We start from the raw sequence: 26,608 nt of genomic DNA on the forward strand, positions 1-26,608 counted from the left end.
ACAAATCTCAACAGTGATCTATTATCATACTATTTTTTCTGGCATATGCTTAATGTGATAGATACACTACTTTAAAAAATATGTATTTTGCAAAGTATTTCCTTTTAGCTTTAGCTCTCTTCCTTCCTTTAGGAAGTGACATGTTTACTACAGGAGGAAAGAAAAAAATTAATGGCCAGAAAAAATAATACATTTTATTCTAGTACTGCTTTTATGATTTGCTGAGAAAGTTCATGGCTAAAATAATAAGTTATTAGGTGTTTTTTTTTCATTTTAAACATATATTGGTTATAGTCATTTTAGACTGTTTCTTTACAAAAAAAAGTAGGAAAGTTACATAACTTTTGAAAATTTGTTTTTGATACTGAATTTGGAATTTTTATTTCCAAGTCACTTAAGTCCTCATTAAGAAGAAAATGCACAAAAGTATACTTTTCTCCGTGGCTTATTTTTTAATGTAAAACTGTGCCTTACAAAGTTGTAGAAACAGTTAAACATGGCAGTTGTTATTGAACATTTATGATCATGAGTCCTCATATTTAATCATGGTTAATATTTGAAGAATTTTTATTACAGTGACAGATCAAACTTCACCTAGAAATATTTGTCCTTTGCAAAATAGAATTGGGCTTTCTGTTCTTAGGAAACAATTTTAATCAGTGCTTTGCCAGTCTATACAAAATATAAAGTATTTTTCACTTGACTTTTTTTTCCCTTAAGCCCAAGCCATAAAAAGCATTATTTAAAGGTAAGAGGTAAATAGTTCCTAGTTTCTCTGAAGACAGTGTTGAGGAATAGGAGAGAAACTTTAAGGGTAAAATGTTAAGCAGAGCCTCTGATGTTTAAAGAGCAAGTGATTTCTTAACCTATGTCTCTGAGTGCTGTAATGACAGAGACCATTACATCATAGTTGCCTAGGGCCACGGTCCAGACCATACACTTCATTCCCATTCTGTGTGGATGTCTGCTGTGCAGACATACGCTACTCCAGCTGAGTCCTTCAAAGAAACCGTGGGAATGCTATGCAAGCACCTTAACTCCTACAGCAAGAAGGATGTCTTTAAAATCAGAAACTGAGCAGGTGCGCAGTGGCTCACACCTGTAATCCTAGCTACTCAGGAGGCTGAGATCTGAGGATCACAATTTGAAGCCGATACTGGCAAAAAAAAAGCCCATGAGAGGCTTATCCTCGAATTAACCATCCAAAAGCAAGAAGTGGGACTGTGGCTCAAGGAGCAGTGCTAGTCTTGAGGGGAAAAAAAAAAAAAGGCTCAAGGACAGTGCCCAGGCCCTGAGTTCAAGCCCCAGGATTGGCACCAAAAACAACAAATAAATAAATAAATTTTAAAAATCACAAGATGTTCTTAATAACACTAAAAATTTTAACAGCAAATAACTTGGAAGCAGGAACCCTAGTTTCATTTACAGGAGAATAGAAAAATAAAATATGATATATCCATAATGGAATCTTATTTACCAGTGGGAAAAAGTAAACTAGGAACTGGGTAGCTGTTGATCATTTCCTTTTCTTTCCTTTCTGTATCTCTTCCCCCGGCCAGCATCCTATTTTCTTTTTTCCTCTTTTTTTTTTTTTTTGAGACACCAGCTTTTTGAATAGCTCAGGTTATCCTCCCAACTCAGAATCCTCCTGCCTCAACCGCAGGAGTGTTGGGATTACAGGAGTGTGCCACTAGGTTTGAATGACTCTAAATAACACATTTTGAAAACAGTGTGAAAGACTATTAATTAAAGAAGAAAAAATAAACACGGAACACATGTTAGAGTCAGGCATATTTGTTATTGGAATGAGTGGAATACCGAGAAGTTCTCTAAAATCAAGAAAAAATGAAGCTGGATATAGTTGTTCTTGCCTGTAATTCCAGCACTCAGGGGTCCAAAGCTGGAGCATCTTGAGTTAAGTGGCAAGCCTGGGCTACATAGCAAGACCCTGAGAGGTAGAGGGGTTGGGGAGGAGAAGAGAAGGGTAGGGAGAGGGAAATACAAGTGTCAGATGATTCCAGGTATAATTTTGAGAACAGGTTTTCTGTTTAGGAGGATAGCTCAAATTTTCTCATTATCATTGAAGATACATTAGTCATGTGGACATGGAGAGAACTCCATAGATAATACAGCCTCGCTTCCAGCCGAAGAACTCTGGGAGCGTGCCCAGGAAATGGTCTGAATGGCACATTGGTTGTGAAGGGAGAAGTATACTGGGATTTTTCCCCTAGCATATTGTTGCTAGATGACATACATTATCACTAAATCAGAAATAACATAGAATCATAATATAGTAGGCAAAATTAAACCACGAAACATTTCTAGATGTTTACAGCATTCTTTCCAACTGTTTGGTTTTTTGAGGCAGTTTCCTGTTGTAGTTGCAGATTTAAACACAGCTATCTTCCATGAATGTGAACTTTTAAATGTGAAGATTAAAAACTTGTTTTTGAAACATGTAGATCTGAAAACAATGCAAACCAGACAAAAAGAGAGGAGAAAAAGTTCTCTACAAGTAATAAAGTTCTCTATAGTGGTAATGCACAGCAGAAACTTGAATAAGAAAAGACATCATATATTGAAAATACCAGTGATTCAAAATAATCCATAAATTAACTCATATAGAAGCAATAGCATAAAGGATCCAGCCAGTTTATGGAAGTCAGATACATAAAAGTTATTATGGGTAAATGTCCAAGTGTGTAATAAATTTAAGAATTGGAAATTTCTGTTAAGAAATTAAGTCCAAGAAAGACACACTGGTGGTTCCCTCCTGTAATCCTAGCTACTCAAGAGACTGAGATATGAGGATCATGGTTCAAAGCAACCTGGGCAGCAAAGTCTGCCACACACCATAATTAACAAATAAAAGAGCTGAAATGGAGGCGTGGCTCTAGTGATAAGAGTACTTGGCCTACCAAGGGAAAGCACTGGACCCACCACAGACACACGTGTGTGCACACATGTACACACACACGCACACAAAGTATTCCAAGTATATAGGTATTCTTTTCTGCCTCTATTACATTTCTTTACACTAAAATCCTATCTCTGCCACCTCTGCTACAGTTTAGACTTTGCGTTTTTACCTGTAATTTTTTTCTTTTTAAAATACCTTTAGCCAGACTCCAGTGGCCCACTCTTATGATCCTAGGTTGTTAGGAGGCTGAGATCTTGAAAATTTGTTTTTTTTCTGGTTTGAGACCAACTGGAAAAATACACTAGACTGTGTTTCCAAAATAATCAGCAAACTGTAGGGCTAACAACGCATGGCTTAGGTGTCAAGTGCCAGCCAAGCAAATGTGCTGAGCAAGTACGAGGACCTGCGTTCAAACCACAGTACTGTCAGCCACCTGCCTCCAACTTTGTTGAGCTGCTATTCATAAGCAAAAAGTATCACCAGTTACAAATGGACATTTCAGTGTTTGTGTCAAACTGATACGGTCTTGAAGTTTTCCATTCTAAAGAGTTGGGTCCTGTCTGTTGCATTTTCCTATGTGAGGTTTTTATTACTTTAGTTGTTTTGTTATGATGGATGTTTTCGTCTTATACTTTCTCTCACCCTTATAGTTTGCTTTGTCTAGTTGTTATATCTTTTATGAAGTTAGTTTTTATCCTTTATTTTGGTTTCTTTTAGCCTTGAGCTATTATTTAATCGAATGACCTTGTTATGAAGTCTTTTAAGGGAATCAAATGACAGTTCTTAGACCAGAGGAATTTAACCACTTCAGTTCCAGTCACTTCTGGGCTTCCGGCATGTGGATGCTGCTGTTACGCGAATTGGTGCTCATGGTGAGGAATGAGTAGTGTGGGGAGGGTGTGTGTGTGTGTATATGTGTGTGTGTATGTGTGTGTGTGTGTGTGTTAGAGATCTCCCTAAGTGGCGAAATTGGTGCCTGCTGGCTCCTTCTCAGCGTGTGCCCAGTTTGCTCCTGTTACAGAATCTAGCAGATCAAAGGCACTGTAGGTACAGATGAATGAGGGCATATGTATATATTTCTTTTTTTAATCTCCTCTTTGTAGACAGGCCCAGGAAAAACGTAACCTTCCCTTCTCCTCTTGTGGGAAAAGTAGGAGAGGGGAAGGGCTTCTGTGCCATGTTCCGCATCGGTGACTAGAAACAACTTTGTCATGTACCTTTCAAAAATCGTAAGTTTATAGAGAGCAAAAGTGAAATTTCTTACTCAACAGGCCCGCCTTCCATTTTGTGTGAAGAGTTAAGTGAGACAAGGCACGTAAGCTTAGTTTAGAAACTTGAAGTATGAAACCATGGGCCAAGACAGTTTCCTATATAACTGAAAAGCAAAGTAGAGCAAACTTGTGTTTTGGAGCTATGAGGCCAAGTCATAATAATATACTAGGAGTGAATTGAATATATGAATAGCATTTAAAGTGTGAAAATTTTCTGGGCAATCCTAGTTCCTCAGGAGGCTGAGATCTGAGGATTGTGGTTCAAAGCCAGTCTGTGCAGGAAAGTCCATGAGATTTATCTCCAGTCAGCTACCAAAAAGCTGGAAGTAGAGCTGTGAAACTAATGGTAGAGCACTTTTGAGCAAAAAAAGCATGCAGACTGTAAGTTCAAACCCAAGGACCAGCAAAACACAAACACACACACACACACACACACACACACACACACACAGCAGAAAAAAAAAGGTCAAAGAGCTTTTAATGACTGAGCTTTGTGCCCTGTGAAAAGGCCTGTGAGACCTCACCTTGTCCCATGACTATATCAAAACACAACAAACAAGAAGGTGCCATCTAGAAAGAAGAAGGCCCTTAGCAGACACCGAATCTGCCAGCACCTCACCCAGCCTTCAGAACTGTGGGAAATAAATTTCTCTTGTCTAGGAGCTACCTATTCTATGGTATTTTGTTACAGGAGCCCAAATACTTCAAGTTGTTCTCTGGAACATTATTCTAGAGAAATGGAAAGTATGTTCACATAAATAACCTACACAGGAATATTCATAAGTACATTTGTTCAAAATAGGCAAAAAAAAAAATCTTGAAACAATTGGGAATCAAACCTCTCTATGACAGAGCTCTATCCCCAGCCCTTCCATGTTCTTCACCAGGTTAGTGATCAAATACAATACAGTTAGGCACTTGAAGCTCCCAAGCTCTGAAAAAAGATCAATTTAAGTGAATGTGAATGACTAAAGTCATAGTTTCTAATGTAAAGAGCCCCCAAGAGGTAATAACTCCAGAGATACTGTTTCAGGCAAAGAGCTGAAAATAGGGAAGAAAGTTGGCTGGCCAGTTTCTTCTTATCCTTTTGGTTACCAGCCCAGATTGTCTCCAGAGTTTCATTATTTGCTTTGATGAATCTTTCCAACTGCCTCTGACACATGAGTATCTTAAAATATTGTGACTGAAAGAACTTCCAGGAAAATGAAATTTGAAGAGAATAGACGAAGATGACATATTTTTGTGGTGTTTGCAGAAAAGGAACGAACAAGTATAAATATTTCTGTGCTCTATTGTATATATGCATTTCTTATTTAATACACATTAGTTCTTGGAGAGAAGTGCTTTCATTCTTATTATGAAGAGGAGAACATTGCGAGGCTAAGTATTGGTATACTGTTATACAACCAGACAGCGACAGAGCCAGGTTTATTGCCTGATTCCCTATCTCTGTATCATGTGTTCTTTTTTTTTTTTTTTTTTGGCCAGTCCTGGGCCTTGGACTCAGGGCCTGAGCACTGTCCCTGGCTTCTTCCCGCTCAAGGCTAGCACTCCGCCACTTGAGCCACAGCGCCGCTTCTGGCCGTTTTCTGTATATGTGGTGCTGGGGAATCGAACCTAGGGCCTCGTGTATCCGAGGCAGGCACTCTTGCCACTAGGCTATATCCCCAGCCCACAAGTATCATATGTTCTTAACCCTAGTGGTAAACTAAAAAGTCAGATAAAAAGAGACAGTCAGAATAGAATCTTTTATTTCTGAAGAATGAGGGTAGATGGAAAATGGTATTAAACTATTTTTGCAATGTTAAATATAGAATTAGATTTTTTTTTACATTTTATTCATACAAAACAATATAACTAGTGTGCATTGACCTTCCCACGGATGCAGTAAAGTGAACTCTTAGGAACTCTCCATAAATCTCAACTGTCAGCAGTGATGTTAAAGACGCCTGGCTTTCTTCCAAACTTCCGCCTCTTGCTTTCTCATTCACATTGCTTCTGTTGCCTCTTTTGGTTGTAGCAGTTATCATTGTTGAAGAATATATTTGCTATAGAAACAACTATTCCTATTTGAACTGTATAAATGGATGAGTTTTTGCATTTGTATGTATACACCTACCAGCAACCAGTAGCCTTTCAGGGAACTTTGGAAACTTTGTAAGATTATATGTAAATGGAATCATATATTCACATACTCTTTTTGGTCTTTGTTCTTTACCTCAGTATAATTAATATATAGCTAAAATATATCAAGTTCATTTTATTGGCAAGAAGGCTTGTATGGTTTGGTTGTATCCCAGTTTATTTATGTATTTGTTGGTAACACATTTGGGATACTTTTCAGTTTATGGCTATAACAGATGAAGCTGCTCTGAAACCTCATAAGTCTTTAGATCCATATATACTTTTAGTTTTTCTTGGCTGTTTACCTCGGAGCAGAATGGCTGTGTCATATGGTAAATATATTTAATTAACTACAAGACTTTTTCTGAATGTTCACACCATTTTAGTTCCCATTAGCAATGTCTGTGAGTTTTAGTGACTTTGCATCCTGTCCAACCGTTGATATAATTAGTCTTTATCATGTTAGCACTTCTAGCAGGTATGTTGTGATTTGTCACTGTTTTAGTTTATATCTTCCATCCCTTTCTATACTTATTTTCATTCATGTGGCTCCTTTAGTAAAGTATGTTCAGATCTACTCTTTTTCTTTTCCTTCTCCTTTGGATTTTGTTTTTTACTTAGTTTGGAGAATCCCTCTTATATTTTAAATAATAAGCCCTGTTTGAGATATGTCATTTACAGATACCTTCCCACTTGATTGCTTTTTTATTCTCTTGTCTTTCAAAGAGCAGAGGTTCTTAGTTTTGATGAGGCCCCATTTAGAACTACTAGATTATAATCTTTGGTGTCCTATCCAAGAAATCTTAGCCTAACTTTGAGTTTGTAACAGTTTTCACTGTATTTTGTCCAGTAGTTTAAAAAAAAGCTTGTGATCATTTGAGTTTATTTTCTGTGTAATTAATGGGAATTAAAGATGAAAGATCTTTCATTTTTCTCGTGCAAATGGATAGTCAGTTATTCTAGGGATATTTGTGGTTATGTATTTGTATGGTAGCCATACTAAATTGACATATGTTCACATACCTAGGGGTAGAATTGCTGCACTAAATGGGTGTTGGTCAATACCTAGACTTTTATCTGTTCTGAATCTTGAAAATTTGTAAGATGACCATTGCCACTTCATTCTATTTGGCTATTTTAGATTTGTTATATTTTAAAGTGAATTTTAGAAACAACATGGCAACTTCTATGTAATAATGCCCTGAAGTTTTGGTTGAGATTGCGATGAGTCTATGGAAAATTTTTGAGCTAGTTAACATTTTAATAATAGTCTTCTGAACTATAATGTGGTATATCCATTCTCTAGTATGTCTTAACAGTATTTGAGTTATATAGTTTTCAGAGCTTATGTAATTTTTTGCCAGATTTACTACTAAATAGTTCATATTTTAATACTAGTTAAATGATACATTTCAAATTTTTTCAGTTGCTGTTTTCTTGTTGTAGATATACTGTTGATTTTGTATATTGTATATTTTCATGTTCCAGTTCCTCAATCACATAGCCTCCTACTGCAAGTTTGGTTGGAAGTGTTACTGTCTAGCTATCTTCCCATCACCATATAAAACAAATCATTGTGAATAGACTACTTACTGGAGGATAATAAAAATTCAGTAGTGTGAAGCCACTTGATAAATATGGCATTTCTTTTTTTTTTTTTTTTGGCCAGTCCTGGGCCTTGGACTCAGGGCCTGAGCACCATCCCTGGCTTCTTCCCGCTCAAGGCTAGCACTCTGCTACCTGAGCCACAGCGCCCCTTCTGGCCTTTTTCCATATATGTGGTGCTGGAACCGGGAGCTTCATGTGTAGGAGGCAAGCACTCTTGCTACTAGGCCATATTCCCAGCCCCAATATGTCATTTCTTAAATGCTGGAATGAACTTACAGTTGTAAATTAAAACAACATCTTATCAGCAATGCAGATGTTTCAAGTTTATGATGCCTACATGATTGGGGAGGTATCTGGGCTAGAGATAAATACTTGGGAGTCACATGTGTATGATGGTATTTAGGGCATGAGACTGAAAGAAGTCAACACAAGTAGAGAAGTCCATGCATTGTGTGAATTGAGTCCTGAGTACTTCCAGGTTCAGAAATTTAGTAGATGAAGAGATGGCAGAGGAGAAAAAAAAATCAGTGTGGGAAGGTCAAGGAAAAACTTTTATTTTCAAAGAAGTGATTCGTAAACTTCTAGGAGCTTTGCTCAAAAGAGAAACAAACATGCTCTCTCTAGCTATAGAGAACTAAGTAGTCAAGAAATCACAAAATGTATGGATGCTGATAGGTATGGTACAGTAAAGAACAGCTGATGCAAAAAAGAGAAGAGAGGCTGCTGGCTCTGTGTTGTTAATAGTAAGAGGAGGGAGCCATTGTATGTGTAGGCCTTGTAAGAGTAGACACTCCATCCCTGTATAAGGAAGATAGGAGAACATAGACACAATTGCAAGTAGGTTAGGTCAAGATAGCAGGATGGAATTCTCAGTTTATCACTGCTGTTTTCTCAATATGATACAAAGCAGAGCCTTCCACTACAAGCAAGAGTAAGAGAGAAAGGATGAAATAGCCAATGAGGTAGAGTGGACCAGACAGAATTATTATCAATGACTGACAATACTCACTAACCTCTCTTGAGATTAGTAATCGTGATCCTAAAGGGAAATCAGCTTAGTTTATGATTTTCTCCACTATGTTCACTGAGACTAGATAAGAGGTAGGATTAGGTCTTATCTGATGACTTTGTGGAAAAGTGAATGGAATCTGACTTAAGAGGGAAGTGAGAGCCTGAGGTTGGGGAGGGACCAGGGGAAAGGGTTAAGGGTCCAGCCTTGACTGAAGAATTGCAAGAACTTGGGGTGTTAAAGGGAATGAACCAAAAAGTCAGAGTCCCTAAGTAAGCTCCTTATTTCTGAATTTGTAAGAGGGTTTTGGTCAGGCAAAAACTGAGGTGTGGAGGAGAGGTCAGGGAACTTGAAGGGTCAAGGTGTATCTGTATGCTTAGAAACCAAGGCCTTTGTATTACTTTCTAATATTTGTTGCTATATGATAAGGCTAAGGCATTTTATTAGTAAGAATTCCACATGTCTCTCATAGTTATGTTTATTAGACCTGTGTTCACGCAGAGATTTCTGTAGAGTCATCTCTAACTCCTGCTATTATGTTCTTAATTTTAGCCTATGAACTTTTAATTTCCAGGAATTCTGTTTTGCTTTTGATTAAGTTTTTTTTTAGAAAAAGTTAGTTTTTTGTTTCTTTTGTTTTGCTCATTAAGATAGGGTCTTGCTATGTAGACTGTAAATTCACTCTCTAGCCTAGGCTAATCTTGAACTCATGGCCCTCGTGTCTTAGCCTCTCCCGAGTGCTAGGATTATAGGTGTATAACACCTTGCCTGGCTTAGTACTTTAGTTTTGGATGGTTGTATGGTTTGTTGTGATATATCTAAATCACACTTTTTAAAAATCATTTTGTATGTATACTCCAATATTTTAACATTTTTTTCCTAAGTGAAGAAATCTATTGTGTTTTATAGTTAACTTTTAAATATCTTTTCATTTTAGGCATCGAAAAATAAAGATGGAAAAGAACAAAGTGAAACTGTATCACCATCCGAAGACGAACCATTTTCCTGGCCAGGTCCCAAGACAGTTTTGTTGAAGAGAACATCTCAAGGCTTTGGTTTTACATTAAGGCATTTTATTGTTTATCCTCCAGAGTCTGCGATTCAATTTGCATGTAAGGTAAGAGAAATAATCATAATAACTTGAAAAAAATAAAGCAATCCTGTCCTGTTCGGTCTTCCGTCACCCTTCCTCCTGCCAGTTTTCTATCTTAAAATGATTATCATATTTGTATTTTTGTTGTGTCAGGCATTTGTCTACTCCTTAGAACAAAATCTTTGATCTTCTCTGAAATATCATACTGACATCTGTTTTTCAAACACATCATTCTCCTTTTTCTAATATGTAACTGCTTTCCTAGATCAAGAAAGGTGGAGAATTTTCTGTGTGGGCTACTACGTACAATGGAAATTAAGATGTCCCGATAGTTACACAAAATTAATAAGATTAGAGCAGATCTCAACTTTCAGATAATGTAATATGATGCCAAGTCAGAATTGTCGATGTAAATGACTTACTTGTAAGATGATGCTTTCTTGGGCGGGAGTGGGGAATGGAACCCTTAGAGCTGACGCTAGGAGGGCTCGTTCTGTGTATTACTATTCCCTGTGAGTACTGTCTTGCTGCATCCCTCCAGCGGCAGCCTCTGGAGCAAGTGGAGTCACTCATCCTAACAGATGTGATTGCTGATGTGGTCAGGTAATAATGTCTAAGTCTAGTGGATCCGGGATTTGGACTTGGCCAGTATTTACGAATCTAAAGCTATCTTTAAAATAGTGTCTAGGTCTAGCTAGAAACCACATTCTTTTTATTGCATTTTTTTGTTAAATATATCTTTCCAGTAAAATGTCTCAGAGGGTAATCTTTTAAAAGGACTGAGTAGCTTTTAAGGATTATGAATAATTGCTAGCTTTGGAATTAAGATTTGCCAGTTTAGATTTCCTGAAATGACTGTAAAACTGCTGGCTAGATGCCCTTAGAATCTATTTGATCTTAAAAGTACTGAAATAGTACTACTTTACATATTGGGTCACATATCGAAGCACTTACTAACTGCATATTAGAGCTGAATACTTTCTATCTTTTTTAATATGTTTTAAATAAGGGCTTTGGGTCATGGTGCATATTGAATATATAGGTAATCTATTTTTAAGATAATTTTACCAAACACATATTAAACATATATTCTTACTGTAAAATATTTCTGAGAAGGTCAGTAACAGTACTATTATTAGTAGCAGAGGTGATGGAGTCATTTGAGCCCCATCTCTGCTCCTTATTAGCTCTGTAACCTTGAGTGGGTCCCCAGCAGGCTCTGGCAGTTTTGTCTGTATGTTGGTTATGTGATACAGTGCATACAAAACACTTAGGACAGAAGTGGATGCAGAGTAATTTTAGCTACTAATGTTGTTGTTTAGTATAGATGTTCTTGAATAAAGATCTTATTCTTATAAGTTTTTTCTGGAAAATATATCTTGAAATCTTGCAGTGGTTACTGAGGTTTTGAACTCCAGGCTTCCCTGTTACTAAGCAGGTGTTTTGCTGCTTGAGCCATGCCTCTGGCTCTGTTTGCTCTGATTATGTGTGTATGAGTTGTTATTGGGGCTAGCACTCAGGTCTTTATGCTCTTACTCGGCTTTTTTTTTACTCACAAATAAGTGTTTTACCACTTGAACTGTATACCTTTACTATCTGATTTTTGCTGCTTCATTAGAGACAAGGTCTTTCAGATTTGCCTACCTGGGCTGACTTTGAATTTCCACCCTCAGATCTCAGCCTCCTAAGTAACAAGAATTCTAGGCCTGAGCCACCAGTGCTCAGCATACCATCCCGGACTGTGATCCTCTTGTTTGTGTTTCCGGCCATAGCTGGGATGGAAAGTACATACAACCACACCAATTTTTTTCTTGCTGAGATGGGGTCTTGTGAACTTTTTCCCCGGGCTATCCTGGAGCCACCGTAATCCTTTAAATCTTTCCCCTCAAGTGGTTAGGATTTTAGGTGTGAGCCACAAGTGCCTAGCTTCGTTCTATTTTGAGATTTAGTTAATACAAAGAATATGTTCGTGTGGTATACTGAGGATTGAAGTCAGGGCCTTGTACAAGCTACATGCCACAGCTTTATCTCCAGCCTCATATGAATTTTAAACAATTTTTAATATTTTTATAGCTTTTAGGAAATGTGTAATTAATCCAACAATGTCTTTATTATGTCACTTAGCTGGCAACCTTACTAGTCTCAGAACAGAGCTTATAGTCAGAAGAAGAAAACAACATTTGAGCAGCCAAAATAAAGGTCAGAGTTGTAGAATAAATAATCAGCCTGCAGTCAAATCTCTTGTTTTTCTTACTACAGTAGCTTCCATACGATAGAGGCTCAGCAAATGCCTTTGCCTCCCAAATGCTCGTATTACAGGCATTAACTTGAATAAGGGTGTTTTTATATAGTTTTTTTGTTTGTTTTTGGCTAGTACTGGGGCTTAGACTCAGGGCCTGAGCACTGTCCCTGGCTTCTTTTTGCTCAAGGCTAGCACTCTGCCACTTGAGCCACAGTGCCACTTCCGGCCTTTTCTGTTTATGTGGTACTGAGGAATTGAACCTAGGGCTTCACGCATGCAAGGCAAGCACTCTACCACTAAGCCATATTCCCAGCCCCTATTTTTATATAGTTTTTTAAGCTGCGTTTTAATTGTAGATAACACTGTGGCAGAGAGAGAGAGATCAAATAGGCTAACTTTTCATTTAGTACAGAAACTTAAATATGTTCAGTTTGGAAGCAGTTTCCCATATAGAGTTCTTAGTCCTGTAGTAATCCCATTTAGGCATATTTAGATGCACTACAGTACTGAAAGTGCTGGCTAGTCCTCGTTTTGAAATTCTAGTTTCATCTATCCAACTATTTATTTGACACTTCTACTTGATCTTTCCACCAGACACCTCATGTACACATGTCAAAACCAAACTCTTGATGTCCTTCCTCTAAATTGGCTTCATCCACAAACTTTTCTTCTCCTTTGGTGACAACTCTGCCCTTTGGTGAAAGGCACTGTTAGCTAAATTATGATTGGTGCATATTAGGGAGGTTGATTTAGATTAATTTGAACCATGCTTTGCTCTGACAAGAGTGTATATATGCGTACTTATTAGTGCATATTTTGTTTTGTAGGATGAAGAAAATGGAAACAGAGGAGGTATGCTATAAAAATTCTCATTTTTTTCTGAAGGTTTGTCTGCACGTGTATTTCTGTTCTTTAATATTAACTGAGATAATAGTGTCTGGCGTTCACCTGGATAACAATTCTTAAGAGTGAGAATCATAAAGATGCAGTTGTTTTTTTTACCGTAGTCATTTTTATGAATTCCATAGTGTCAGGAAAATGTGTTTATATAATATCTTTGTTACTTATATCATGATTTTAAGGAACATGTCTGAGATTTTTATTTCAGTTTTAACTTTTCTGAATTTAGTCATTGTTTTAGGTAAGGGATGCTTTGTATCTTACCAGATTTTGGATTCTGTTGACTTAAATTATTTAAGGACCTTAAAAAGAAAAATGGGCTCTAAATAGGAGTATTTCTTATTTATTTTTCTTTTACTTTTAAATCAATTTTAATGAATTAAAGTTTATGTGCAATAAAAAAGCACCCCTCAAAAATGTTTTTAGCAAATTTTAGAGTTACAAAAAATACTACTGAAAATGTCTATGTATTTGTCATTCAACTTCTTTGTTTAAAAGCAGTGTAACCATGAAACAATGAACGAAACTAAGAAAGTAAGATGAGTAGATTATTACCTTAACTGCACACTTTATTCGGACCTTCGTATTTTTTTCCCACCAGTCTTTCTGTTTTTCTTTTGGTCCTTCTAGAATTGCATGTTATATTCATTTGTCCTACTTCCTTGGTCACCTCTGGTCTGTGACAGTTCCTCTGTTTCTGCCTGCCTTTTTCCCCCTCCCCCCTTTGTCTTGTTTGTGTTTTGTGACCTTGGCATTTTTGAAAAACATTTACTTTTATTTTGTAGAATGTCCTTAGTTTGGGTTTGTCTAATGTTTTCTCATGATTAGGGACAGCCTTATGTATGTATTTTTTTAAAGCAGATTCCACGTTTGCATTTCTTTTAAGTCATACCAGTTGGTCGTTTTTGAATAGTTTGTTGTTGTTGTTGCTTTTGCAATAACTGGGATTTGCACTGCAAGTTCTTGATTCCTTGAACCATGCTCCCAGTTCTTAGTCTCCGTCCCAAACCAGGTATGACATAAAAGATTATCCTTCCATCCTTCCATGAAGCCTTGTTGGTCTTCTGTTGTTAACTCTGCTGGTGTTAGCAATTCACAGATCTGCTTTCTGTCAGTGTAGGTTAGTTTGGTCTCTTCTAGAATTTCTTATAAATAGAAGAATACAGTACATCCTCTGTGATTTTTACCTGGCATAATACTATTTAGGTATGAGCATTGGTGTGTGTAGGTCTGCTGAGTGGTTTCATTTGCAGTGGATTTTACAAATTGCTTTTCTTTTCACTTTGGTTATTGTCTTTATCTCACCAGACTGATTTGAGGTCTTGGGAAGGCTATATATTAAGGATTAAAATGAGAGGAAAATGGTTTCTTTCAGCACTATCGGGGTAAGGGGCTAGGTAGGACCCGTTTATAGTCGTCACCTTTGAAGGCGACAGCTCCTCTGTCCTCACGTATTATACACCAGGGTTAGGATTCAATCTAAATGATTCTTGGTATGGCTTGGACATGGACTTCAGTGCCTTCAGTGGGTCATTCACATTAGTGAGAAGGGAAATGCAGTGCTAGCTCTATCCTCTCATCATCCTCTGGGCTGATATGCTGGGCAACTAGCAGACACACAGGGTCTGCAGTTTGATGCCTGTCATAGGGAAATACATTCACTAAATGTAGAAGAAAAAGTCCCAAGTGTGTATGCAGGCCAGCACATAGGAAGCTTACTGAAATAATTGAATGGAGTTATGTGCTCATGAGAGGGAAGAGTAAATTTGAGCCATCTGTAAGGAAAAAGTAGATGATCTGTGTCTTACAGAGAGATTTGAAGAAGAATCATAAAATGGGATTTGAGGGTGTATCTGCTGAGGAAGATAATTTACCTATTTTATTTGTTAATGTGTACCTAATATCTGGAACAAAGTTTTGTTTACATGGAGAAATACATACATGAGATAGGAAGATAAATAAGGTAAGCTCCAGGATATAAAAATGAATTGACAGAGCTGGGTGCCACTGGCTAATGCCTGTAATCCTAGCTACTCAGGATCTGAGGATCATGGTTCCAAGCCAGCCTGGACAGGAAAGTCCATGAGACTCTTAGCTCCAATGAATCACCAAAAAGCCAGAAGTGGTGCTGTGGCTCAAGTGGTAGAGTGCTAATAGCCTGAACAAAAAAGCTCAGGTACAGAGCTCAGCCCCAGCCCCTGAGTTTAAGCCCTAGAACTGGCATGCGCGCGCGCGCACACACACACACACACACACACACACAACTGACAGGACATTTGGTACACATAGATTTACTCCATTGATCCTACATAGATTTATGCAATAGATCTTACACCAGTATCAAAGATGGGCTGTGAATTTGGATTTGAACATTTGTGTGGTCAAAGAAAAGTCAAATATGATTAGTTAAGGTTACTTACTGAGAAATTAACATTCTGTTTGTACCAAGGTGTGAGACTCATGCTCTCATAGTCCTCGTGAAAGAAAAAGAACAGTGTTTGGTAGGTAGTCCTCAGCCCCATTCCTCTTTTCCCAGAGGGTCACCAGTGTGGTGAAGTGACAACCTCAAGTGCAATTCACCTTGTGGTGCTTCTCAGCTGGGAACAATCTTGTCCCCAAGAGATATATGGGAAATACGTAGCCAATTTTTGCAAGGCAAGAAAGGGGAATTATGCTACTTGCCTGGAATAGTTAGAGGCCAGAGGTGTTCTTTGATATAAAGACCAGAAAATACATGTTTTTTTTTTTCCCACTAGGAAGAATGAAAAGGTTTGAGGGTGAATTTGGTTTATACTGTAATCTACTTGGGAGGAGGGCTGCTTGAGATTGACTGATAAGAAGTGTTTATAAAAATATATATGGTATAAATGGTGTTTATTAAAGTACATATGTCATTCTATTTAGCCCCTGCTATATCCTTGTCAGGCACGAGATAATCCCACTTTGAACACAGAAGAGGTAAAATAACTTGCTCAGAGCACATGGCTAGTAAGTTGCAAAGCTGGAATTTCAAATCAGTTGTGTCTAACTCTTTAAGTCTGTAACTGTGCCTTTTCTATTTCTATTACCTTATTTTCAAATCTCCTTTCTCATTTTTTTCATTTTGTTTTAAAAGTGATTCTCTTAAAAAAAATACTTTGGCAGCAAGAGCCTTTAATGTTAAGAATCAGAGATTAAAGGCTGAGATGGAGGAGGATTGAGTCTCAAGGCTAGCCTTGGACAAAAACATTCACCAGTTTCCATGGGAACAGAAGAACCTAGGTGTGGTAGTGGTATGCCTGTCATTCTAGCTACGGTGGAAAGCACAAAATAGGAGGGTTCATTCCTGGACCCAGGGAAAAAATTAGGACCTTATCTTAAAATAACCAGTGTAAACTTGGGCAATTTTCAGGTCCTCTGCATAGATCCTGCCTCCCAAGTACAAGGGTGTGAGTTCTAACCTTAGTATCCCCTTCCAAATATTGTCACTTTCATAGAACAAAATCAGTAGAGAACTGTAGAGTATATTCAGTATGTTTTGAAATGGTGGTTAGACGTAGTAATCTCTCATTTCAATGAGACCAATCTGCACATGAAAGAAGTTCTTCTCACTTCCTTACAGTAATCCGTAGATAGATCAGCTTTTGCGATGTACTCTAGAGGTGGAGTTTGTGACCTCCAGCCTCAGTGCAGATGTAAGGAGCCCAGGCCAGCGCAGTGTTTAAGAGAACCCCGGCTTTGGGCAGCATTGGGGAGTATGGCCTCGGTGTGAACACAGTAGGGGTCTGAAAGGTGGGGCAGTTGTCCTCCATCAGTTTCTCATGAAGGAAATCTGTGTGGCTGTACCTTGGGTGCTTGACAGAGTGGACTTTTTACCCCTGGCTCACTGGTAGAACTCCTTTGGGGCCTCACCGAAAGCAGGTTTGCCAGGCCTTTTCTTCCTGGGCTGGTCCTGCATATGCCCCTTTTCTGTCCTCAGCCTGTTGAGACATTGTGGTTTCTGCTTCCCAGCTGGCTTTTCGGTATTGTTCATGTTAAGAAGAGTTGATTCTGAAACCAGTTCGCTGTAGGTAGATTTAGGAATTTTTCAGCTATTTATTTTTAATGTAATTAATCATATATCATTTAATCTTCATGTTTTTGAGACTTTTTTGTTTAGATCTATTTTCTCTATTTTTTTTTTTAAGTTGTGCAAGTCTTGAGGCCTGAACTTAAGCTTTTTTGCTCAAGGCTAGCTAGCACTCTACCACTTGAGCCTCAGCACCACTTCTGGCTCTGGTGTTTATTTGGAGATAAAAGTGTCACAGACATATGAAAAAGTGCTCTACATCACTGGCCATAAAAGAAATGCAAATCAAAACAACATTGAGATTCCATCTCACCCCAGTAAGAATGTCCTATATCAAGAAAACTAACAACAATTGTTGGAGGGGATGTGGCCAAAAGGGGGGAACCCTACTTCATTGTTGGTGGGAATGTAAACTGGTTTAGCCACTCTGGCAAGCGGTTTGGAGATTCCTCAGAAGGCTAAACAGAACTCCCCTATGACCCAGCAGCCCCACTTTTGGGTATCTATCCAAAAGACCACAAACATAATCACACTAAATCCACCAGCACAACAATGTTTATCGCAGCACAATTTGTCATAGCTAGAATCTGGAACCAACCCAGATGCCCCTCAGTAGACGAATGGATCAGGAAAATGTGGTACATATACACAATGGAATTTTATGCCTCTATCAGAAAGAATGACATTGCCCCATTTGTAAGGAAATGGAAGGACTTGGAAAAAGTTATACTAAGTGAAGTGAGCCAGACCCAAAGAAACATGGACTCTATGGTCTCCCTTATAGGGAATAATTAGCACAGGTTTAGGCAAGCCATAGCAGAGCATCACAAGAGCCCAATAGCTATACCCTTATGAACACATAAGATGATGCTAAGTGAAATGAACTCCATGTTATGGAAACGATTGTTATATCACTGTTGTAACTACTTTCAACGTGCCATGTGTAACTGTAGCTTTTATTATTGATGATCTTCTTGTATCTGCTTCCTGTGGTTGTATCTACACTATCTCTGTATCTTATCTGAGTATATTGGAAACTGTGTATACTGGTATTAGAACTAGGAAATTGAAAGGGAATACCAAAATCGAGAGACACAGGGTAAAAAAAGACAACTACAAAAGCAATACTTGCAAAACTGTTTGGTGTAAATGAACTGAACAACTCATGGGGAGGGGAGAGGAAGGGGGGAGGGGAAATGAGGGACGAGGTAACAAACAGTACAAGAAATGTATCCAATGCCTAATGTATGAAACTGTAACCTCTCTGTAATTCAGTTTGATAATAAAAACTTAAAAAAAAGTGTCACAGACTTTCCTGCTTGTGCTGGCTTCAAACCATGATCCTCAGATCTCAGCCTCCTGAGTAGCTAGGATTATAGGTGTGAGCCACAGGTCCCTGGCATTTCTCTGTGTTTTTTAACGGCTGTTCTGCTGTTTATAAAATTCTTCAGTAATCTTAGATAATATTCCATTCCCTTTTGCTTTTTGTTATTAGTAAGCAGTCAGTTTGAGTCATTCCTTCTCTGGAGGTGGACTTTTGTTTTTGTTTTTGTTTTTGTTTTTGGCCAGTCCTGGGGCTTGGACTCAGGGCCTGAGCACTGTCCCTGGCTTCTTCTTGCTCAAGGCTAGCACTCTGCCACTTGAGCCACAGCGCCGCTTCTGGCCATTTTCTGTATATGTGGTGCTGGGGAATCGAACCTAGGGCCTCATGTATATGAGGTAAGCACTCTTGCCACTAGGCCATATCCCCAGCCCCGAGGTGGACATTTTTAATGTCTATCTACTTTTAGGATTTTTCACTGTGTCCTCAGCATTCATCCATTTCACACCAGTGAATCTAAATGAGCAATTCTTTTTGTCTATGGCTGGGATTCATTGAACTTCTTGTGACTAGGGATACATATTTTTCAGTTCAATAAAACTGTTACCAGGAATCTCTTTATTACTGTAATCTGTATTCTGGTATATTCTTTTCCCAGGCCTTAGTTAGGGGTGTATTAGGTTTTCATTGTTCTGCTTGAAAAAAAACAGATATTGAGGGGCTGGGAATATGGCCTAGTGGCAAGAGTGCTTGCCTCGTATACGTGAAGCCCTGGGTTTGATTCCCAAGCACCACATATATAGAAAAAAGCCGGAAGTGGCGCTGTGGCTCAAGTGGCAGAGTGCTAGCCTTGAGCAAAAAGAAGCCAGGGACAGTGCTCAGGCCCTGAGTCTAAGCACCAGGACTGGCCAAAAAAAAACCCAAAACCAGATATTGAGGAACAAAATGCTAGCTGTTTACAAATGTTTGAAGGGATATATTGTACAAAGTGGAGAAGATTGGCACTTCATAAATTAGTAAAAGATATAGACATATTGTATAATTCTCTACTGGAAAATTTCTGCTCATATTTTGGAGACATACATGATTGTTCATATATGTGTTCAGTAAGTTGAGCATATCCTTCCTCTTGATTTACTTATTCAGGGAAGCCTGATAGTGGCAAAAATGGTTCCTTGGACTGTGCAAACTAAGGTAGACATAGTGCACAGTCCTATAATCCTAAAATTGGGCACATAGTCCTGTAATCCCAGCCTTAGGTAGACGTAGGAGGGATTGAGTTCAAGGCTAGTTTGGACTATATAGCAAGACCCTGTCTCATAAAACATTGTGTGTGTGTATGTGTGTGTGTGTGTGTGTGTGTGTGCGTGTGTGTGTGTGCATGCTACTCAACAGATAGGACTGTAAAGATTTTTTTTTATAAAAGTCAAGAAAACATTGTGGTTAGGGTAGTAATATTGTGTAAAACATTGCTCTGTCCTCTGTGCATGCCTCATGTGTAGTGGCAGCTCTGTAACCAGGTGATTTTGAGCAGCTTGGGCTCTTGTTCACAGACACACACTAGCTAGGTGGTTCCATCTGTGTCCTGATTATTCCACCTTGTCTCCACGGACAAAAATATATTTGTATAGAAATACTGAATATATTAGCTTGGGAAATGTATTTCTTCTTGTTTGTTCATTCACTTAGCAAACATCTGTTGAGTCACTACTATGAACCAGCCTCTGAAGTGATTGCCAGGAGGGAAATGACATGGCTTTTAACCTTACTTCCCTCAGTGTTGTCCAAATGTCACCTGCCAGAGAGGACTTCCCAACCCTTTTGTTAAAACAGCTCTCTGCCGTTCACTCTCCCTTTCCTTCCCATTCTTCTCTATAACATCAGCGCCTCCCACATGTTTCTCTCTCAGCTGGAATGTACAGCAGGGACTTTGTTTTATTTACTTTTTTCTTTAAAACCCAGAAGTTCTTGGCATGCATACATTTAACGAATGCTCACTACTGGGTCTTGCCTTCATGAAGCTCTTAAGCTGGTGTTGGTTGAAATTGTAAAATAATAACATGCAAAAATAGGGTATGTACACTTTTTATGAGACAGTGGCACAAATCATTTCCTACCAAGGGAAGAGCTCGCAGGTAGATTCTTGATAGATAATCCACCTCTTTATCAAGAGGAAAGAGAAACAGCACTTCAGAAGAAATTTCAGAAACATTCCAGGGTTGTTTTTTTTTGCCCAGATTTGGTGGAAGAACTTGGGGATGGATTGTATGTCATCTGTTACAGATGAGCGCTGGAAGACTGTGCTCAGTTTGTCCAGCTTCAGTGACTGCATAGACTTTGATGACATCAACATCAATGGAAGGAATCATACCCCACTTTGAGGGATAGGAACTCCATTGCATTTAGGATGTCTATAGACTATTCAGCACCTAGGTGAAAGTATGAATCTGAAGCCTTATAGGGAGGGGAGGGAAGTGGTTGAAAATAGATTTGGAAACCATCCTTGGATATGTTATAATTAGGCCCTGGGCATAATGAGACCATTCACAGAGAACAGGAAGGTGCACGGCATAAAGGTAGGACCCCAGGGAAGATAACATCTGAGAGACTGTCAGGGAAAGAAGAATCAAAAAGGAAGTCTGAGCATAAGTAGAAAGATGTGAAGACAGCCAGGATAGCTGGTGGTCTGTTAATTAAGAGGTGTTCATTTTAAGGGGGCCTTGGAAAACTTATTTGTCAGAAAGAATTCATTAGGGTGGAGACCAGAACAGTTCTCGGAAAAGTCCTAACAGGGCAGATTAGTGGTAACATTGCTGAAAACAGTTGAGTAGAATGGGTAGAAGGGGCAAGGAAGGCAGTACCACTGGCTGGAAAGGCAATTATCACTGAGAGCTGGCCTGGGGCAGTGGGGCAGGGAGGGAGGGAGGGGGTGGGGTGGGGTGGGGTGGTTGCTTTTGCCCAAAGGAATGTCAGTTCCTGTTTGAAGAGACCTGTATAGTAGGAGATGAAATGAGTGGAGACTGCACTTGTGCAAAGTGTGAAAACCAAGGGGGAGAGAGAGAGAATGAGAGAGAGAGAGAGAGAGAGAGAGAGAGAGAGAGAGAGAGAGAGAGAGAGAGAGAGAGAGAGCACTCTCCATGTGGAGAGCTGAGAATTTTGTTTTAAGTCTGGGAATTTTGTGTGTGTCTGTGGGATTCGGAGAGAAGGTTTAGAAATGGAGTGAAGTTTTACACATGAGAAAAGAAAACTGGCAGCAAGGCCCTGAAGGCTGATAACTAAATTCTCATCTGAATGAGAACAAAACAGAAAGAACTTGAAATATGAGAGAGAGAGAGAGAGAGAGAGAGAGAGAGAGAGAGAGAGAGAGAGAGAGAGAGAGAGGGAGAGGAAGGAGAGTAACTGGTAAAAGTTAGGTAGGAGGCACGGATCAGAATGAAACGTCAAGTTAAAGTTTTAGACGTTTGAAACCACAACCCCAAGGGAGCAGGAATTAAAATACAAGTAAGAAACTTTTCAGAGCAGTGTCCAAGAATGGAGTTGGGCTTAGAAGCAGGTTGAATGGCACTGTGTAGTTTCATTCTGTTCTGTTGGGCCAGGAACAAGAACTGAGCCAACATGCTTGGCATTCTCCATAGCTAGAGGCTGGCAAGCAGAGTACTTGAAAGGTCAAGGAGGAAGGGAAGTCGAGGTTGATCTGAGTTTTGCCTACACGTGGATCCATGAGTAATCTTTGTAAGAAAAGAAAGTGATTTCTAGGAGAGGCTCAAGAATAGAAGGTAGAGATATGGAAGGTCTTGTCAAAGTGGAGGAGTCAGTTTAATTGATTAAGGCATTGAGAGGCAATAATGGCAGAGATGGAAAGATAGCTGCTTGTGGTTAGAACACAGTAAAGAATTTTCTGGAGTTGCAGGGATATGAAAATCTAGCAAAACAAGAATAACAAGGCTAGGAGTCTAGACATGGTAGGTACATAGTTCATAAAATTCCTGAACCGGAGAGAGGGGAAAAAAAATGCTAAATAAACTTCAAATCATCCAAACAGCAAATCCCAGGACTGTTTTGTTCATTGTAGGAGGGTCAGTGTTTGGCAAAGTATAAGAGCTCAGTAAATATTTGTTGAATAATACTCTTCTACAGTCTTTCCTGCCTTGTGTACAGCCAGGAAAATTTGATTCATGCCTGCCACCTAGTGGTGATACACTTAAACTTCTCCACTTGCCGTATTCGCCCGGCCACCTGGGTAGTGCAGTAGTAGCTTCACTCTTGAAGCGACTCTCTGAAAAGTTTTGGCAGGTTTACTATTGGCATTTTCCAGAACGATAATTTGAATTAGTCAACAAATATTAGTTGAGTATCTCCTACATCCAGGCAACATTCTTTATGCTTTATAACTTCGTGTAGCTTCATAATTTCATTGAGTTTGAATACCTAGACAGAGCAGTTCCATTGGGAACTTGTTTAGAAATTTCATTTAGGGTTGTTTTGTGATTTTTTTTAACATGAGACCTTTCTAAATTTATTCATAGTTTCTAGGCCTGTTGTTTCTTGTCAAGATATTCACATTAGACACTTAAGAAGATTGCAAGTAGAAATATTGGCGGTGTGGTCAGCTTATGTTAGAAACCTTCAGTACATACTGTGAACAACCATTGGAGCAATTTGTTATTTTTCCATTAAGAAAAAGATAACGGGCTGGGGATATAGCCTAGTGGCAAGAGTGCCTGCCTCGGATACACGAGGCCCTAGGTTCGATTCCCCAGCACCACATATACAGAAAACGGCCAGAAGCGGCGCTGTGGCTCAAGTGGCAAAGTGCTAGCCTTGAGCGGGAAGAAGCCAGGGACAGTGCTCAGGCCCTGAGTCCAAGGCCCAGGACTGGCCAAAAAAAAAAAAAAGAAAAAGAAAAAGATAACGTTCCTGTCTTATAATGATGGACACTGAAATATGCATTTATAATACCTGGGATTATTTTTTAAAAGTTTTAGTAAAACACGGTTGTGTTTGAATGAAACAGAGTGGCAGATTTTTCATAGTCATGGGGCTTCGTTCTATTGCCATCTCTACTTTTGTGAACTATTTGGAACATTTTCCACAATAATCCTAGCTACTCAGGAGGCTGAGCTCTGATGATCTGGGTTTAAAGCCAGCCTGGGAAGGAAACTAGGAGACCCTTACCTTCAATTAACCACCAAACAGCTGGAAGTACAGCTGTGGCTAAAGTGGTAGAGCACTAGCTTTGAGAAAAAAAGCTCAGGGACAGCGCCCAGGTCCTGAATTGAAGCTGCACGACTGGCCAAAAAAAAAAAAAAAAAAAAAAAAGTTAAGCTGTGGGTTAAAAATTTTTTTTAACATGATTCAATTAGAATATGGTCTGTTTTTTTCACTTATATAAAAACTTTTCTTGATATTACTCGGTACCAGATTGAATACAGAAGTTGCAATTTTTTTCTCAAAGCAAATGGAAGATGATTTTAAACAACACTACTGACATTGAATATTGAAATGTGGGGTTTGGAGATCTTGATAATTGTTTGGTCTTCAGATTGGAGACTTAAGAGAGATAGAATTTATAAGTGCTAGCAATCATCCTGGAAGTTCGATTTGATAAAAACTATTTTTGTCTGCCCTTATCCAAAGGGAGAGAGGTGACTAATAACTACAGCCATTACTAGTCCTAACTTAATATTAATGATACAGATTTTTAATTTTAAATAATATATCTGTTAGATTTTTAAGTTACCTTTACTTGACATTAGAAGACTAATCAAAATAAAACTTAGAGGTCTGTTCTTTTTCTGTGTACATATATTATATAATATATAATATGTAATATATAAATGTATACTCCACGATGTTATCCATGGTCACTGTACTGTGCAACAGTGTACTGCAACACCTTTCTACTCTGATTGTAGCTTCGCACCCCCTGAGCAACTTTTTCCCACCCCTCCATGTCCCCTTATTCCTCTCAACTTCTGGTAATCACCGCTGTTGTCGTAATTGCAGGATCAATATTCGCAGAATTCACAAGTGATCTCTTGTGGTAGTTTTCTTCCTGTGCCTAGGTTATGTTACTTAACATCATGATTTCCAGTTCTAGCCATGTTGCTGTCAATGACAGAGTAGTTCTCTGTTGTGTATCGCTACCACATAGTCTTCATCCATTCCTCAATGGGTGGAAATCTAGGTTGTTTCCACTTCTTGGCTATTTCGAATAGTGCTGCAGTACACACGAGAGTACAGATGTCCCTCGACTGATTTCATTTCCCCGGTATCTGCCCAGGAGTGGGCTTGCTAGATCAGAGGGTAGTACTATTTCTGAATTTTTGAGAATCTTCATGCTGTTTGCCATATTGGCTGTATTAATCTGTCTGTCTATCCATCTATCCGGCCAGCTGTCCACCCATCTATCTGTCTATCTTACAACAGTGTGTCCAAAGTTCCTTTTCTGTGACCTTGGTGTACTTAGTTATCTAACTTCAGCCCATTGGTCCATTTGACTTCCTTGTTGATTTCTATTTCAGATAATTTGCTATTGGTGTAGGGTAATGATACTTTAGAAACAAAATCTTCCAACATGGTTGAATTTGTTCTATAATGTTTTTTGATACAGTGTTTGGGATTTTCTGTATATAAGATCATGTCATTATTACCAATGAGGGAAAACATGGAATCTGTTTCTTTGAGTCTGGCTTCACTTAGTATGATTTTTTTCCATGTCTTTCTATTTCCTTACGAGTAGAGCAATGTCATTCTTTATGATAGAAGCATAGAATTCCATTGTGTATATGTACCACATTTTCTTAACCCATTCATCTACTGAGGGGCTTCTGGGCTGGTTCCATATTAGGGAAGGGAAGGGGAACATCAAAATGGTGAGACAAAGGACAAAGGGCGAACCAATGCAATAATGATACTTAAAAGACAATATATTGTAAACTGTACAATTTGGGAGGGAGGGATTGGGGAGGAGGAAAGGTGAGAGAAAAAATGAAGGAGGAGGGTAAGAAGTTTGACAAGAAATGTACTCACTACCTTACTATGTAACTGTAACCCTCTGTATATCATGTTGACAATAAAATTAAATTACAAAAGTAAAAGATCATGTCATTGGCAAAGAGTAATGATTTAACCTTTTTTTTTCAATTTAGAAGTCACTATTATCTCATGTCTGATAGCTCTATGAGGACATCAAGTGCTATACTGAATAGCAGTGGTGAAAGTAGACATTCTTGTCTCGTTCTGGATCTTAAAGAGAAAATGTTCAGCTTTTCCCTGTTCAATTAGCTGTTGGGTTTATAAATGTTCTGTAATACAGAGGCATTTTTTCTGCACCTTAAATATGGGATGATTTTTCTTGTATAATTATATGTATTTTTTCACTCTATTCAGAAAAATACTCTCTCCTAGAATTATAGAATTCCCTCTATAATTATCCCTATCTCTGTGGATCTTCATTAAGCAGCCTGATTCAAATTTTATTTCCTTTGTTGTCTATTTGCTTTGTATCCTTAATACTTTAGATTTTCAAGTAACTAAATGTCGTGGTTATGTGATTCTGAGTTTAGCATTCTCAGAAAAAGATCATTAGAAAGTAAAGTCAGCCTCCTTTATTCATAATGCCCTAGCAATACAGTAGTCTGGTTTTTTAGCCCCCAGTTTCTTTTTTTTTAAATTTTTATTGTCAAACTGATGTACAGAGGGGTTACAGATTCATACATTAAGCACTGGATACATTTCTTGTACTGTTTGTTACCTCCTCCCTCATTCCCCCCTCCCCCCTCCCTCTTTCCCTTTCCCCCCATCAGTTGTTCAGTTGATTTGCACCAAACAGTTTTGCAAGTATTGCTTTTGTAGTCGTTTGTCTTTTTACCCTGTGTCTCTCGATTTTGGTATTCCCTTTCAGTTTCCTAGTTCTAATACCAGTATACATAGTTTCCAATGTACTCAGATAAGATACAGAGATAGTGCAGGTACAACCCCAGGAAGGGGATACAAGAGGATCATCAACTAAAGAAGCTACGGTTTCACATGGCATGTTGAAAGTAATTACAACAGTGATATAACACTCA

At 38.6% G+C, this 26,608-nt stretch overlaps 1 protein-coding gene across 2 annotated transcripts in view; it reads left to right on the forward strand.

Annotated features, from left to right (window-relative positions):
• Arhgap21 (Rho GTPase activating protein 21) overlaps positions 1-26,608 on the forward strand; it is a 117,565-nt gene that overhangs the window by 40,435 nt on the left and 50,522 nt on the right. For both annotated transcript variants that reach the window (XM_048367932.1, XM_048367933.1), the window contains exons 3-4: positions 9,870-10,049; positions 13,095-13,119. In XM_048367932.1, coding sequence (XP_048223889.1) covers positions 9,870-10,049; positions 13,095-13,119 — 205 coding nt within the window. The remainder of the gene's footprint in view (positions 1-9,869; positions 10,050-13,094; positions 13,120-26,608) is intronic.

Source organism: Perognathus longimembris, chromosome 18 (genome assembly GCF_023159225.1).
Source record: "Perognathus longimembris pacificus isolate PPM17 chromosome 18, ASM2315922v1, whole genome shotgun sequence".
Classification (NCBI taxonomy): domain Eukaryota; kingdom Metazoa; phylum Chordata; class Mammalia; order Rodentia; family Heteromyidae; genus Perognathus; species Perognathus longimembris.